Source organism: Penicillium griseofulvum (genome assembly GCF_001561935.1).
Source record: "Penicillium griseofulvum strain PG3 chromosome Unknown contig_91, whole genome shotgun sequence".
Lineage (NCBI taxonomy): Eukaryota > Fungi > Ascomycota > Eurotiomycetes > Eurotiales > Aspergillaceae > Penicillium > Penicillium griseofulvum.
In genome coordinates this window covers 365,493-377,040 of record NW_024467450.1, presented here as the reverse complement: position 1 = coordinate 377,040, position 11,548 = coordinate 365,493, and the positions used below count along the sequence as shown (strand labels likewise).

Sequence of the window (11,548 nt, the reverse complement as noted above, 5' to 3'; positions counted from 1 at the left end):
CTGGGGCTGATCAGCAACATCCAGATCGGCCGGCCACCTTCGCCAGACGACATCCCACTTGTGATTGCTACTATCTAGCAAACCCACCTCGTTGTTCCCAATCTCAGCATTTGTGGTCTATTTTCTTGAAAATCCAGCAACGATGACAGAAGAATCACCAGCACAACGATCCGCCCGACTGCGCCGCGAGCGCCGCGAGGCAAAGATTAAGGAAGGAGGCTCAGCGCGCCTAGACAAAATCACCAGTCTCAGTGGACGCACGCCACAAACCGGTACGAAATGAAATACGCATCCCCGCTTCTACCCAAGGAGCCCGCCATAGCAAAGCAGACACGCCCATCAGCCGTACCAGTACAGCCTACTAACTAGTCAACCAAAACAGAGCGTGAAGAAGCCTCCCCATCCCCCCAACCCCAGCGTGCAATCTCCGCATCCCCCTCTCCAGGACCGCAAAACCCCCAGTTCCGACCCTCGGCCTCTGCTCAACCAGATATGCAGTCACCAGAGGCGATTCGCGCTCAGCAGGAAGCATTCTTCTCGATGCTCCGACAATCCGCACCGGAACCGGACCAGGGCATGCATCCCGACCCGCAAGCGCCAAATAGCCTCCAGGCCCAACAAGAAGCATTCCGCGCGATGTTGAGACAAGCCGGACAGGATCAAGGACAGGGACAGCCGCCCAGTGACTCCGAAGACCCAACCATTAAACTCCTAAACTCTCTCATGGGTGCTATACCCGGCGGTGACCCCAATGCACTAGGAGGGGCACCCCCGGCCGGAGCGGGCGGTCCATCAGCACCCGGATTCTCACTTGCTGCTATCGCGTCGATGCTCGGCGTGCCGCCTTTCATTGCTAATATGCTAGGTGGAGCGACGCCGCCCACCGAGGCGGAACGGAAGCGCGCTCGGATTTGGAAGACAATGCACACCGTCTTTGCTTTGTCAGTTGCTGTTTACCTGCTATTCATTATTGGGTCTTCGGTCACGTTGTTTGGTAGTCCCCCACCAAAGCCTGCGACGGCACAGAATCCCTTTACGATCTTTGTGACCGGAGAGTTGCTATTGACTGGTAGTAAGGTGTTGCTTGATGGGAAGTCTAGTGGTATGGGAATGGCAGTACAGCTTTTCAGAGATGTTGTGAGGGATGGCAGCCTCCTGCTGTTTATATTGGGTATGGGGACTTGGTACAATCGCGAATGGCAGACTACGGTATGATGGGGTAGCTTGAGTCTGTAGCTTCATTAACGACCAGCGCGGTATGAGCATTTCAATGGCATGTATTATGTATTCATTATTTCATTAATTCGTATACAACTTTTTCGACGCTAAGCAGACATGTTTACCATGACCCGCTGAGATGGTGGGATCGCGTTGCGTAAAGCACTCAAGATAGATGCATCTAGACCCCAATCACCTTCCCATTGATTCATACGAGACCCTTTCTTAAAATGACCCGCTAGGTGCTCTGCCCGAGCTGACCAGGTGGACAGTGAACATCCACAGAATCCACAGCGACTTTGGACGTTGGCGCCCGATCCGCGCCAGGCTTCGAGGTCAGCCACGGGGGCTTTTGTGCAGCCGTGGAACTTGCGTAGATGCTGCCATAGATAATCCTTCCGACTGAATGATCGCTGTTGAGCAGGCTTATCGGCGCAAATTTGGAATTCATGCTCTTCCCAATGGGCAAGCGTTGGGAAAGCTACGTCGCAGAAGAGACATTCAGAGATCTGGACCGCAAAAGCTTGTTGGACGTCGTTGAGATTCGGGGTGCAAATCCAGGAGTCAAGAGTCAGATGGACGCTTTTCTCGTGGCGGGCCCAGTCGTGTTTCTTTTTGAAAGTCTGCGTACAGAATGTGCACTGGTAATTATAATCTGCCGCTGCTTGTTGCCGCCCTCGAATGCGTTTGGGTTTAGTTTGCTTTAGGGGCAGTGAGAATGGCAGCCCCGTGTCTGCCGAGGAATGATGGCTCCATGCTGAAGAGGCACTATCAGATGTCTCAGATACCCTGCTCCCAATGCTCGATACTGAGGACGCCAGATGTGAGGAGCTCTCGTCGAAATTGAAAAAATCCATGGTAGACCTATCGAGCTGGAACGGATCAATGCTGTCATCCAACTCTATCGAGCCAGATGCAATGGCATTTTGAATAGCCAGTTCTGGAACAGCTTCATCTTCTGGCGGGGAAGCCTGCCAGCGCTCCATGGGAGTCAGGGAAGACAGCGTGCTAGTGACCATTGGGGAGCCTGAGCGAGTACGCGATGTTGAAGAAAGCCCACCGGCCTGGATCTTTTGCTTTTGGCGGCGGCGGGCGTTTGCAAACCAGGTTGATATGCGTTTTTGGGAAAAGCCAGTCTCGTGGGCCAATTGATTCTTTTGTATATCTGTTGGATAAGGACATTCTTGATTTTGATAGAACCATTCGCGGAGAACTCTAGCTCCTTTTCTAAGAAACTGTTTGGGTTCTTTTCGTTCATCTACATTGTCCATAGCAGACTTGGACAATGGATTTCCATCTTCCGGCACCCCGTGGAGATGACCTAATACTGGAGAGAAAGTTTCAAAACCCGATGGGAGGCGTTTCTCTCCCTTCGCTAAGCTGCATTCCCTGAAAAGGGCTACGCAACTTGAGCATGAGTTTTTGGGGTTTGGATTGGCAGGCCCAGTGCGAATTATCAGGCATTGCAGTCGATGCCTGCGACAATGGGCACATGATACAGGTGGACGATATGCCCCATCCAGCCACTGTGAGACATTGGTGAGACTTGGTTGCGATAAGGGTGGATCAGCATATTCTTCTGCTAAAGGTGGAGCAGTATCGTATAAATTTTCTGAGACCTTTGCTTCATGATCTTCACGTCCAGGTTGTGCATCAGAGGTCGATACGAGGTGTGACTCAGAGTTTGTCCACTGCGACCATTCCAGATCATTGATGTCAAAAGGAAATGGTTGAAATTCATAGCCAGTATTAGTATCAAAAGAATGGCCCTCTTGCATCCATTGGGTTGGCTCATTTGGATTCAGCATGCCCTCTAGCTCTATGTCGAATAAAGGCTGTGGCAACGGCTGCCATGAAGGGTTGATGGGTGGCGGCTGCGGAGTCATGCCATATAGCGCTGAGCAGAGTCACCGGGGTGGTATGTAGCGAGTCTTTTCATATATATCAGTATTATAGGCCCAAAATCCACGAGTATCTTGGCTAGACCCCGTCACATTCCTCGCCGTTAACTTGCAATATCGATTGGGGTGACGAATGCGCGCTAATCCATATTGGGCCAGCGAACGTTCTTGGCCCCACTAGTCCAAGAACGGCAGGTACAGAATATATTACTAATCTTTCACTTTCACCCGGACTGGGCACAGCCCCCGGAGCCGATCTCGGGAGCAACCTTGAAACCAAGGTTGGATAGCAAATCTCTGGCCTCAGGCCTTTTCGCCACGTCTGACCTTTACTAAAGTGCCCATTTCCGATTCTTCCGCATCGCTTTCCGTAAAATTCTCGAAGGCGTGTCATGCTATGCACAAAGTTGGAGTTCAAAGTTCCCGAGGTCTCGTCTAGGGTGGGAATCCCTGCTTATATATATAATCATCTGAACGGTTTACACTTTTTAATGTTTTTCACCCTTTTAGATATACAACATACAACTGAGAGGGGGGAGGAAATATCTAAGAATCTGACGACCAAAGAGGTTACCGAAAGGACTACAGCTTAAACGGCCGACTAATTCATATTATACTTACTTGATACTCCAAGTGAACAGTCCCTAAAATGTTACAGGCCATGTCTGCATGGAAGCAAAATTGATACCTGGTCGGAGATAGAGCCTATATGTCCCTAGAAGGCTCAATCAATTTCTACTCCGTTCCCTGTACCCCATATGGATATTTGGCCTCCACGTTTCTTATCATAATTAAGGTTATCTTATGCTATTACAAGACCAAAAACTAAAGCTTGGTCCATGTAAAACTGGAACTATGACCCATTAGGTAGGCTATCTACTCTGTAAGATGAAATCTATAGGCTAGGGATGAATAAGGGGAATTGGAAGAGGGGGTACTCCGTACAGAGTACGGAGTAGCGTGATCAATAGTAAAGGATGATAGTAATAGACCTGGGGTAGATGTAAGTTCGAATCCACAGGCGGGACACACCGGAGTTGTTCCTGCACTCCGGCGTTCGGGTGGGGCGCTTTTGCCACTCGCGGCTCGGTGAGAATGCAAATTTATTTAGGAAGCCGATCAACCGGGATCCCGGTGAAGGATCTGATCTCGGCAAGAAAAGGTTATTCGATATAAAAGTAAAAGCCACAATATCTACCTTATAACAGTAGACAATTATACTGAAGATAATACAAATGGGTTGAAATATATTCAAATTAATTTAAAGCTAAAAACGGGGAATAGTGATCGCCACTTGTCTCAACGATCAGGCAACTGGACGTAGTACCCAAGTGGGTCTATTTGGAGTAGAAATTAGCTTTTACAGTCAATTTCTATCACCAATTTTAATGAGTCAGCAAGGTTAAACAGTCATAGGTGGATATTGGTATTGGCCAGGTATTGGCCAAAGTCTCCGGATTCGGATGGAACTAGAACGGTCATTGGTGAAATCCGTCAGGTTGCATCGAATTTCTGTGGAACTTTCCATTTCTTCCCATGGGGCAAAAATTCCCAGGGCACGCGAGGAAAATGGGGAAACAAAATAAGATGACCAGATCTCCCCCGTGTTTCCTTCCTCGTGGGAATTCATCTTTACTCATCTTATTCAACACTCTGACTCCTCTGCTTTTTCAACTACACAGAAATGGAGGTCAATTCCGCACCACCTGCCTATGCGCAGGATAAGATCGCTGAGCGTAAAGATCTTCCACAATTCGAAGAGGAGGGCCAGCTCAAAGCTGGTGAGGTTCATGATGCTTTCGGTAACGAGGAGTACGCTGAGATCAAGTATAAAACCTTGAAGTGGTGGTATGTATCATCTGGGACCAATCTCTCTCGTCGACCGTGCTAACGTGTGAATGTCTCCAGGCAATGTGGCTTGCTCATGATTTGTGAGTCAGTTTCACTGGGTGTGTTGTCACTGCCCTCAGCCGTCGCTACTCTGGGTCTCGTCCCTGGAATCATCCTGATTATCGGCCTCGGCATTCTTGCAACATACACTGGCTATAACATTGGCCTCTTCCGCGAACGGTACCCTCACATTCAAAACCTGGGTGATGCCGGTGAGATCTTGCTGGGCAAGTTCGGCCGTGAGCTCTTCGGTACTGGCCAGTTCCTCTTCTGTATTTTCGTCATGGGCAGCCACATCCTGACCTTCCGCGTCATGATGAACACCCTCACCAACCACGGCACCTGCTCCATTGTGTTCAGTGTCGTCGGTATGGTTCTCTCGCTTCTTCTATCCATCCCCCGTACGATGAAAGGCATGACTTGGATCTCGTTTGCATCCTTCCTCAGCATCTTATCCGCTGTCGTGATCACTATGGTTGCCGTGGGAGTCCAAAGCCCCGCCGAACGTGTTATCCACGCCACCGTCGACACCAACCTGTACACTGCATTCCAGGCCGTTTCGAACATCGTCTTCGCTTACTGCGCTCACGTCGCTTTCTTCGGTTTGATCGCCGAGATGGAGTCCCCCCAGGATTTCAAGAAGTCCTTGTTCATGCTTCAGGGCTTTGAGATTGCTCTCTACCTCACCGCCGCCGTTGTGATTTACTTCTACGTTGGCACGGATGTGCACTCCCCTGCCCTTACATCCGCAGGCCCCCTGATGAGCAAGATTGCCTACGGCATTGCTATCCCCACAATTGTCGGTGCCGGTGTCGTCAACGGCCACATTGGCTTGAAGTACATCTACTTCCGCCTTTGCTCCAAGTCTGATCTCATGCACCAGCGCAACAAGCGTTCTATCAGTCTCTGGATCGGTCTTGGTGTGGCTTGCTGGGTCGTTGCATGGATCATCTCCGAGGCTATTCCTGTCTTCAGTGATCTGAACAGTTTGATCAGTGCTCTTTTCGCCTCCTGGTTCAGCTACGGTCTGTCCGGTATCTACTGGCTCCACCTCAACTACGGCCAGTGGTTCGCCTCTCCCCGCAAGATTCTCCTTAGCATCCTCAACATCGCCATTGCCTGCTTCGGTTTGGTGCTGTGTGTTCTTGGGCTGTACGCTTCCGGCACGGCCATCAGCAAGAACTCCAACAGCAACAGCTTCAGCTGCGCCAACACCGATGCTTAGATGACTTTATCTTGCTTGACATTTCCGCATATTGCTTTACTTATACACATCACATGCACTGTACATATACCGCATCGCATATAGACTATGCTAAGGGCGCACTGGTTGGCTCTAGAATATAAATAATATTTTATCTTATCTTAAACATGCTTGCTTCTCCCTAGTCGCACCTAGATTATTGATGCATTTAGGCTCCAAGGTCGTTGCCTGCAGACCTCGTCTCTTTCCAACCTTGGAAGGTTGCCTCCATGGGCTAGGTAGACATATCCAGCATCTACATCTATGGGTCTTGCTCTCTCTTGTAGCGATGTATTCCACGTCTATCGATTACGTATGGATACTATGTATCATCAATGGGGGACTAAGAAAGGTAAATCTTACCTTCTCAAAGGACGATATATACACCTGCTACGTATAAACATGGAAGTCTTCCATTGGCAACTCGACTCTAAGCAATTGACCCTGAATACAGTCTTCTTCAGTAAAAGGACATAGTGTGCTCTTGTTGGATGGCAATCTGTGCCCACAAACTTTGACTATATATGCATATGTGTGTAGATAGTATGAATTGCTAATAAGTACCTAGGTAAATGCTAGGCTCTACGATGCGTTCTAATAATCACAACGTGTTATGTTCAATATACAATCCCAATAAGCGAAAACTCCCCAGCCAATTGACCCATCACCGGCACCATTCCATCCCAATCAGTATGTAACAGTAACATTCTTGTTCATATATTTCGGGTTTGGCTTCAAGACAAGGTTCTCGGCGAGCCACCTCCCTGCATCCTCTCTGGAAATAGTATAGCCAATAGCCATGCACTCCGGACCAGTCTTGGGATCCTCGATGCCCACGCGGATAGGGATTTTGTTGTTTGACTCGCCATCAACAAGGTGGCTAGCACGGAAAATTGTAAATGATTCGCCGCTCTGCGAGAAACGGTCTTCCATGACCACTTTGTCTGCTCCGGGGACACTGACGAACAGGTAATAGACAGGCACCATAGCGAGAGGAACATCGCGGACGAAGCGGGAGAAGCCCGCCGTACTGGTAGCGATTATGTGTGGTTTTCCGTGGATGCCGCTGCTTCGCAGCTGGTCGAGGGCATCTAGAATAGTTGCTGCGCCTTTCTTGCAGACGTCCGGATCGTCGACACTGAATCCCGTTGGCTTGGCGCCGATCGTGGACACGATGACATCGACGATGCGGCCATCGTCGGTTTGGAGGCACTGTAATACGGGCAAGATGTTGTGTGCATTGCCTTCGATGATTTTCAGATTTGGTTGTGATCCCGAAGGGAAGATGGCGGTGAGTTTTGAGGGATCACGGCAAAGAGCTATGCATTTGTGTCCGGCAGCGAGAGTGTGTTTGAGGGCAGCGAGACCAACGCCGGTGCTAGCGCCAAAGAATGCGACAGTCTTGGTGGTTGGCATCATCATCTTGACGGGCTGTGATTGCTCAAGCAGTGAGAGATTAGAAAGCTGTAATCTGATGTTGATAGTAGATGGGAGGTTGATAGCTTCTTTCAAGTTTCTTGGGTGGGATGATGAGCTTCATAATATACATTTTGGCTAACTGCGCGCGTTATTGAGAATGCGAAAGCTATCCGAGTCAACATAGAACGTCTCGCTCTTTTTTCGCGACACAGCCCTGGAGGTTCAGAGTGAGGGGAAGAACCGGAGCCTATCAAATTGAGGCGGAAATGCTGTTCTCTCGTTGGTTGTTGCTGACTCGACGCTTATGCTGCGCTATTCCCCCAGTCAGACGGCAAACTCTTCCAGCCCTGTTCTGCCTGCTGCCTGGTCAAGGGATAATCAAGCTTTGTCTGACACATTTATGATTTATCGCTTATTGGAACAAGCTCATAACGGCCTAAGATGTCACAAGAGCCGGTCACAGCCTCAGGGGCACTTGGGGGCGGGCTCGCGTCGGGCTCGGACGCCGAGAAAAACGCGAGAGTCGACGCCTCAGGCAGAAACGCAACTCCCATTAAGCTGCGCAGCTGTGTAGTATGTCGAAGCCGCAAAGTCCGCTGCGACAAGCGAGCACCTTGTTCCAATTGCCGTCGTGCAAATATCGCGTGTGTTCTTCCACCTACAGACCGACCGCCAAGATGGGCCCGCCATCTCGACCGACTCAACAATGCGGTATCGAATCTACAGGCCTCGCAGGAACCCGAACCAGTAGCAGAAGACGTGATGGACAGACTTCACAACCTTGAAAGCCTTGTTCAGGAGTTACGCATTCAGCTGGAACAGGCTAAATCAGCAGCTAACTCTACTGGTGAAGGGTCATCCGGGGTCGGTTCGCCTGAAAATTCCACACAGTCGAATCTTAGTACTGCTAATTTGCAAAATAAGTTCGGGAGACTGGTGCTTCATGATTCCAACAGAAGCCGCTATGTTAGCAGTGGTTTCTGGTCTCGGGTCAATGATGAGGTATGCTGCCATAGTCTGTTTACATTGCTGTAGGGAATAAATGGTCAACTAACTTCTATTGTAGCTTGATGGCCTCAAGGCAGATGTTAGTGGTGTACCACTTGGAGAGTCTGATACCTCAGACGATGAGGCATCGCCAGAGATGACTCCTTCCACACAAGAACTTGAACGGACCCCCGCAGAGCGTCACGGATTCCTATTTGGGCACAATATGAGTCCCTTTTCTCCTAACCTAGCCGACCTCCATCCACTCCCCTCTCAGATTCCCTTTATTCTAGATGTCTTCTCTGAAAACGTGAACATCATCTTTCAAATCGTTCATCTCCCCACTGTCAAGAGCATGGTTCGTGATTGGCGTGGCCGTGAAAAGAAGGAACTCTCACCGGCTAATGAAGCTCTGATGTTTTCTATTTACTACTCTGCCATCACTTCCATGGAAGAAGAAGATGTAAGCCAAATTCTTAGATACTCATTTTTTCTGACAGATCCAATCATGCGGGTCAGAGGCTCACGTTTCGGTATTTAGATTCTACTGAATTTCGGAGCAACCAAAGCCGAGCTCAATCTCAAATATCGTCAAGGCCTCGAGCATGCTCTTGCAAGAGCTGATTTTCTGAATGTACCAGACTTTACTCTGGTACAGGCATTTGCCATCTTCCTTTGTCTTGTTCGCCGACATGATAGTCCGAGGTTTGTGTGGATGATGACAGGACTGTTAATCCGAATGGGTCAAGCTCTGGGGCTACATCGTGATGGAACACATTTCGATTATCTCAGCCCATATGAGATTGAGATGCGGCGAAGAGTCTGGTGGGCCCTGTGCATGTTGGACGCGAGAGCGTCCGAGGACCAGGGAACCGAGTATACGATAACAAGAGCGAGCTTCGATACTAAAATACCTCTGAACCTCGATGACACAGACCTCGATCCTGAATCAAAGGAAACGCCTCAAGCTCGCGTTGGTCTGACTGATATGTCCGTTGCGCGCGTCTCCATTTGCATGTGTGAGATTACGCGGAGAATGCTGGCTCATGACTTCAGAGACGGAGCACCGAGTGTAGAAGAGCAAAGTCGCGCGTTGCAACAGATATACCAAGGTTTCCAACGAGACTTCCTTCAATACTCAAGTGAATCAGGGAACATTACACACTGGGTGATAGTCAGGGTCGTTCGACTGGTTATAGCCAAGATGACTTTGCTGATGTACCTGCCTCTGTTGTTTTCCTCCCCGAGCGAAGACTTCTCGGAGGAGCTGAGGACAAAACTACTGGTTTCCAGTATCGAGGTCGCTGAGTACAACCATGCCCTGAACGATGAGCAAGCATGCAGGCACTGGCGCTGGGTCTTCCAGACCTATACCCATTGGTACTCAATTGTCTACATGATGCTAGAGATCTCCCGACGCCCGTGGTCGCCTCTTTCTGAACGGGCCTGGGTAGCCCTTCATAGCCCCTCGTTGATACCGAACCAATCACACATGCAAAGGAATCTACGAATATGGATTCCACTCCGAAAGCTTATGACCAAGGCCAGGGATTATCGTGTTACGGAATTTAGACGGCTGAGAAACGATTTTCAAGCTGTCCAACAGCTGGAGCAGAGCTATCGCATTGCCCCAGTCCCATCGAGCACCGGGCCATTCCCATCTGGTTCAAATTCCGCGGATCTCTTCCTTTATCAATGGCGCCAGCTGGTAGCACACCCAGATAAAACCAAACCTGATGCACTCACACCTGGGTCTGCTGTCACCAATGCGTCGAATCCACCGTTGCAAATTGAAAATACAACGCAATCAAGTGTGCATCTTGCTCCCGATTCATCATCCCATACACCATTTTACTCAGATTTCACCGCTGGGCAAGGGTATATCCCTGCAGAGGAACGGCAGTCCGGGTACGATATGCCAAGCATTGAATCTATGAACTTCAACCCAGCCATGGTGCCTAATTCAGGAATCGGGTTTGATACCGAAAATCTTGCCACATCTTCACACTTCTCAATGGGACCGGGAGCTCAATTCGATGGTCAGCTTACAATCCCAGGCGTTGTGCCTTGGCTGTGGTCTGATCAGGGCATGTCAACTGATTTCACCTCTGAAGACCAAGCCGATAGCAACATGGGTATGGATGAGGAAGTGAATTGGTACAATTGGGCCGCGTCTGCAAAGGATATCGAGTGTGAAGGGGGGACCTATAACAGTGGACTGCGCTAGTCTCGTCACTACTCATCATGTCGCCAAAGATATCGGGCCTTGTCGAAATGCTTGCAGCACCTTGTGAAGATGAGAACAAAGCGCCGTCTGTGGACCCAGGACCTCATCTGAAAACCACCTTGCGAAGAGGACAATGAGGATAGCAGCTTGTGTGAAGAATATCTTGCTAGCCCAGATGCCGCCTTCCATATCTGGCATACACTATTTCGGCAAGTGCGGACTTCTCCGGCCCGACCCGCTGCCGAGCCAAACGAAAGTCTTGGCACACGAGACTCGCATAACCATATATTCACTCATGCAGAAGCTGGCAGATTGCCTTATAGAAAGTCTCCTGGCGGCGAATGAAGATTGACATTTGACTTACGTTTACTGCGAAAGTTGTCCTGTGTCTGGCTCATGTTGGCTGTCCGCTCCTGAACAAGCAAGCCACAATCATCTGAAGTGGACTTATTGTGCACTGTCATTGAACACCATTTTGAAAGCAACCGATTGCTCCACTTAACATAAGTATACATGTATTGTGCTGTAATTAGGCCTGAAGACATTTGGAACTAGGAAATGAGGATTGTCTTTTTTTTTGTTCTTATCCTCAATACACAGGATCTCGCCATTTTATTTCTATAGGTGTATTCTATTTTTGAACCACGGCATCGTCACTGCAAA

General features: G+C 49.4%; 5 protein-coding genes across 5 annotated transcripts; 3 read left to right on the top strand and 2 right to left on the bottom strand.

Annotated features, from left to right (window-relative positions):
* Positions 1–142: 142 nt before the first annotated feature.
* On the top strand, positions 143–1,215 carry PGRI_064600 (uncharacterized protein; the record flags this gene model as incomplete). Its single annotated transcript, XM_040794174.1, has 2 exons — positions 143–272; positions 383–1,215. The coding sequence occupies 2 exons, from the start codon at positions 143–145 to the stop codon at positions 1,213–1,215; spliced, it is 963 nt and encodes a 320-aa protein (XP_040649424.1).
* Positions 1,216–1,325: 110 nt separating this feature from the next.
* On the bottom strand, positions 1,326–2,237 carry PGRI_064590 (C2H2-type zinc finger protein; the record flags this gene model as incomplete). The annotated part of the gene is made up of 1 exon (XM_040794173.1): positions 1,326–2,237. The coding sequence occupies one exon, from the start codon at positions 2,235–2,237 to the stop codon at positions 1,326–1,328; it is 912 nt and encodes a 303-aa protein (XP_040649423.1).
* A 2,566-nt stretch (positions 2,238–4,803) lies between these two features.
* PGRI_064580 (Amino acid transporter, transmembrane) lies at positions 4,804–6,234 on the top strand (the record flags this gene model as incomplete). The annotated part of the gene is made up of 2 exons (XM_040794172.1): positions 4,804–4,967; positions 5,028–6,234. 2 exons carry the CDS (start codon positions 4,804–4,806, stop codon positions 6,232–6,234), a joined length of 1,371 nt encoding a protein of 456 aa, XP_040649422.1.
* Positions 6,235–6,939: 705 nt separating this feature from the next.
* On the bottom strand, positions 6,940–7,674 carry PGRI_064570 (NAD(P)-dependent oxidoreductase; the record flags this gene model as incomplete). Its single annotated transcript, XM_040794171.1, has 1 exon — positions 6,940–7,674. The coding sequence occupies one exon, from the start codon at positions 7,672–7,674 to the stop codon at positions 6,940–6,942; it is 735 nt and encodes a 244-aa protein (XP_040649421.1).
* Positions 7,675–8,112: 438 nt separating this feature from the next.
* PGRI_064560 (Transcription factor) lies at positions 8,113–10,885 on the top strand (the record flags this gene model as incomplete). Its single annotated transcript, XM_040794170.1, has 4 exons — positions 8,113–8,535; positions 8,596–8,673; positions 8,738–9,121; positions 9,200–10,885. 4 exons carry the CDS (start codon positions 8,113–8,115, stop codon positions 10,883–10,885), a joined length of 2,571 nt encoding a protein of 856 aa, XP_040649420.1.
* Positions 10,886–11,548: the final 663 nt, after the last annotated feature.